The following is a 1,166-nucleotide window of genomic DNA, read 5'->3' as shown; positions in this document are numbered from 1 at the left end:
CCAAACCACTCTGTGATTCTGTGAATTTCCCTTTTCCCTGGAATTCGCTGCTGTCTGGGAGCACCGGGGCTGCCCACCAGCTCCAGACAGTCACGGAGCATCTCTCCTGGCTGAGCTTCTCTTCTCCTCCAAACAGGTGGTTGCCAAGAGGGGCAAGGACTACATCCTGAAGCACGTCCCCAACATGCACAAAGACCAGTTTGCCCTGACGGCCTCCGAAGCCCATCTGAAGTACATCAAGGAGGCCGTGCGGCTGGACGACGTGGCCGTGCACTACTACAGGTTGTACAAGGTGAGCCGGGCTGGGCTTTGGGTTTGGGGCTGATTTTTATTGAAAGAAGCAACTGCTGAGCAATTTCTACGGTATTTTGGGGACAGCTGCGTTTGAATGGGCACTCACCAGCTGGAGCGGAACGTTCTCAAGGGCAGTGCTTGCTCCCAGAGGTGGGGAAATGACACTTTTTTTATAATCCTGCCGTTTTCTACAAGTTATGGAGAGGCGAGAGGTTTGCCAGGGTGCAGGAAGACAGCCGTGAGGTTTCTGGTTTTTTATTTTTTGGTATCCCTTCCCTAAGAAATGTTTGCTGGGTTTTTCTCCTGGGGATGAAGCGGTTTGTTTGCTGGGAGCTGGTGCTTCACAAACCAGTTTGTAGCATCCTTAAATTAAAGGGGAGAAGCCTTCGGGAGAACACGGGGTGCCAGCGCAGGAGCAGGTTCGGCTCAAGCATAGAAGTGCCCCAGCTCTGTTTCTGAAGTTCTTTTAAAGTTTTCTGAGGTCAAACTGCTTTTCCAGCCCCTTAAGCTGGGGTTTTTCTGGGCGGTGAGGGGGCGGCAGGCTCCTGGGAGGGGAGGCTGGGGATGTGACTGGACAGTGTGTTTGTGCATCATTAACTAAATTATGTGACTTGATGATCATAAGGGTCTTTTTCCAACCTAAATAATTCTGTGATTAATGTGGCACCCTGGCTGTTGCTGCTGTGCAGGAGATGGGGTGATTAGAGGAGGATACGTGTGCCGGGGGCAGATTTATCCACTTGATGGTGCAAATCATATATTTAAAACCATCTAATTTTTTTCCCCGTAGGACAAACGGGAAGTGGAGGCCTCCCTGATGCTGGGGCTGACGACACGGGGCATACAGATCTTCCAGGTAGGCGGCTGAGCCC

At 51.6% G+C, this 1,166-nt stretch overlaps 1 protein-coding gene across 1 annotated transcript in view; it reads left to right on the top strand.

Annotated features, from left to right (window-relative positions):
* Positions 1–136: 136 nt before the first annotated feature.
* FRMD6 (FERM domain containing 6) overlaps positions 137–1,166 on the top strand; it is a gene marked incomplete at its 5' end in the record, with an annotated part of 4,682 nt that continues 3,652 nt past the window's right edge. The window contains 2 exons of the mRNA XM_010077976.1: positions 137–292; positions 1,085–1,150. Of these exons, the coding sequence (XP_010076278.1) occupies positions 137–292; positions 1,085–1,150 (222 nt within the window). The remainder of the gene's footprint in view (positions 293–1,084; positions 1,151–1,166) is intronic.

This window comes from Pterocles gutturalis, unplaced genomic scaffold (genome assembly GCF_000699245.1).
Source record: "Pterocles gutturalis isolate BGI_N339 unplaced genomic scaffold, ASM69924v1 scaffold21683, whole genome shotgun sequence".
Taxonomy (NCBI): domain Eukaryota; kingdom Metazoa; phylum Chordata; class Aves; order Pterocliformes; family Pteroclidae; genus Pterocles; species Pterocles gutturalis.
This window is presented reverse-complemented; position numbering and strand designations above follow the sequence as displayed.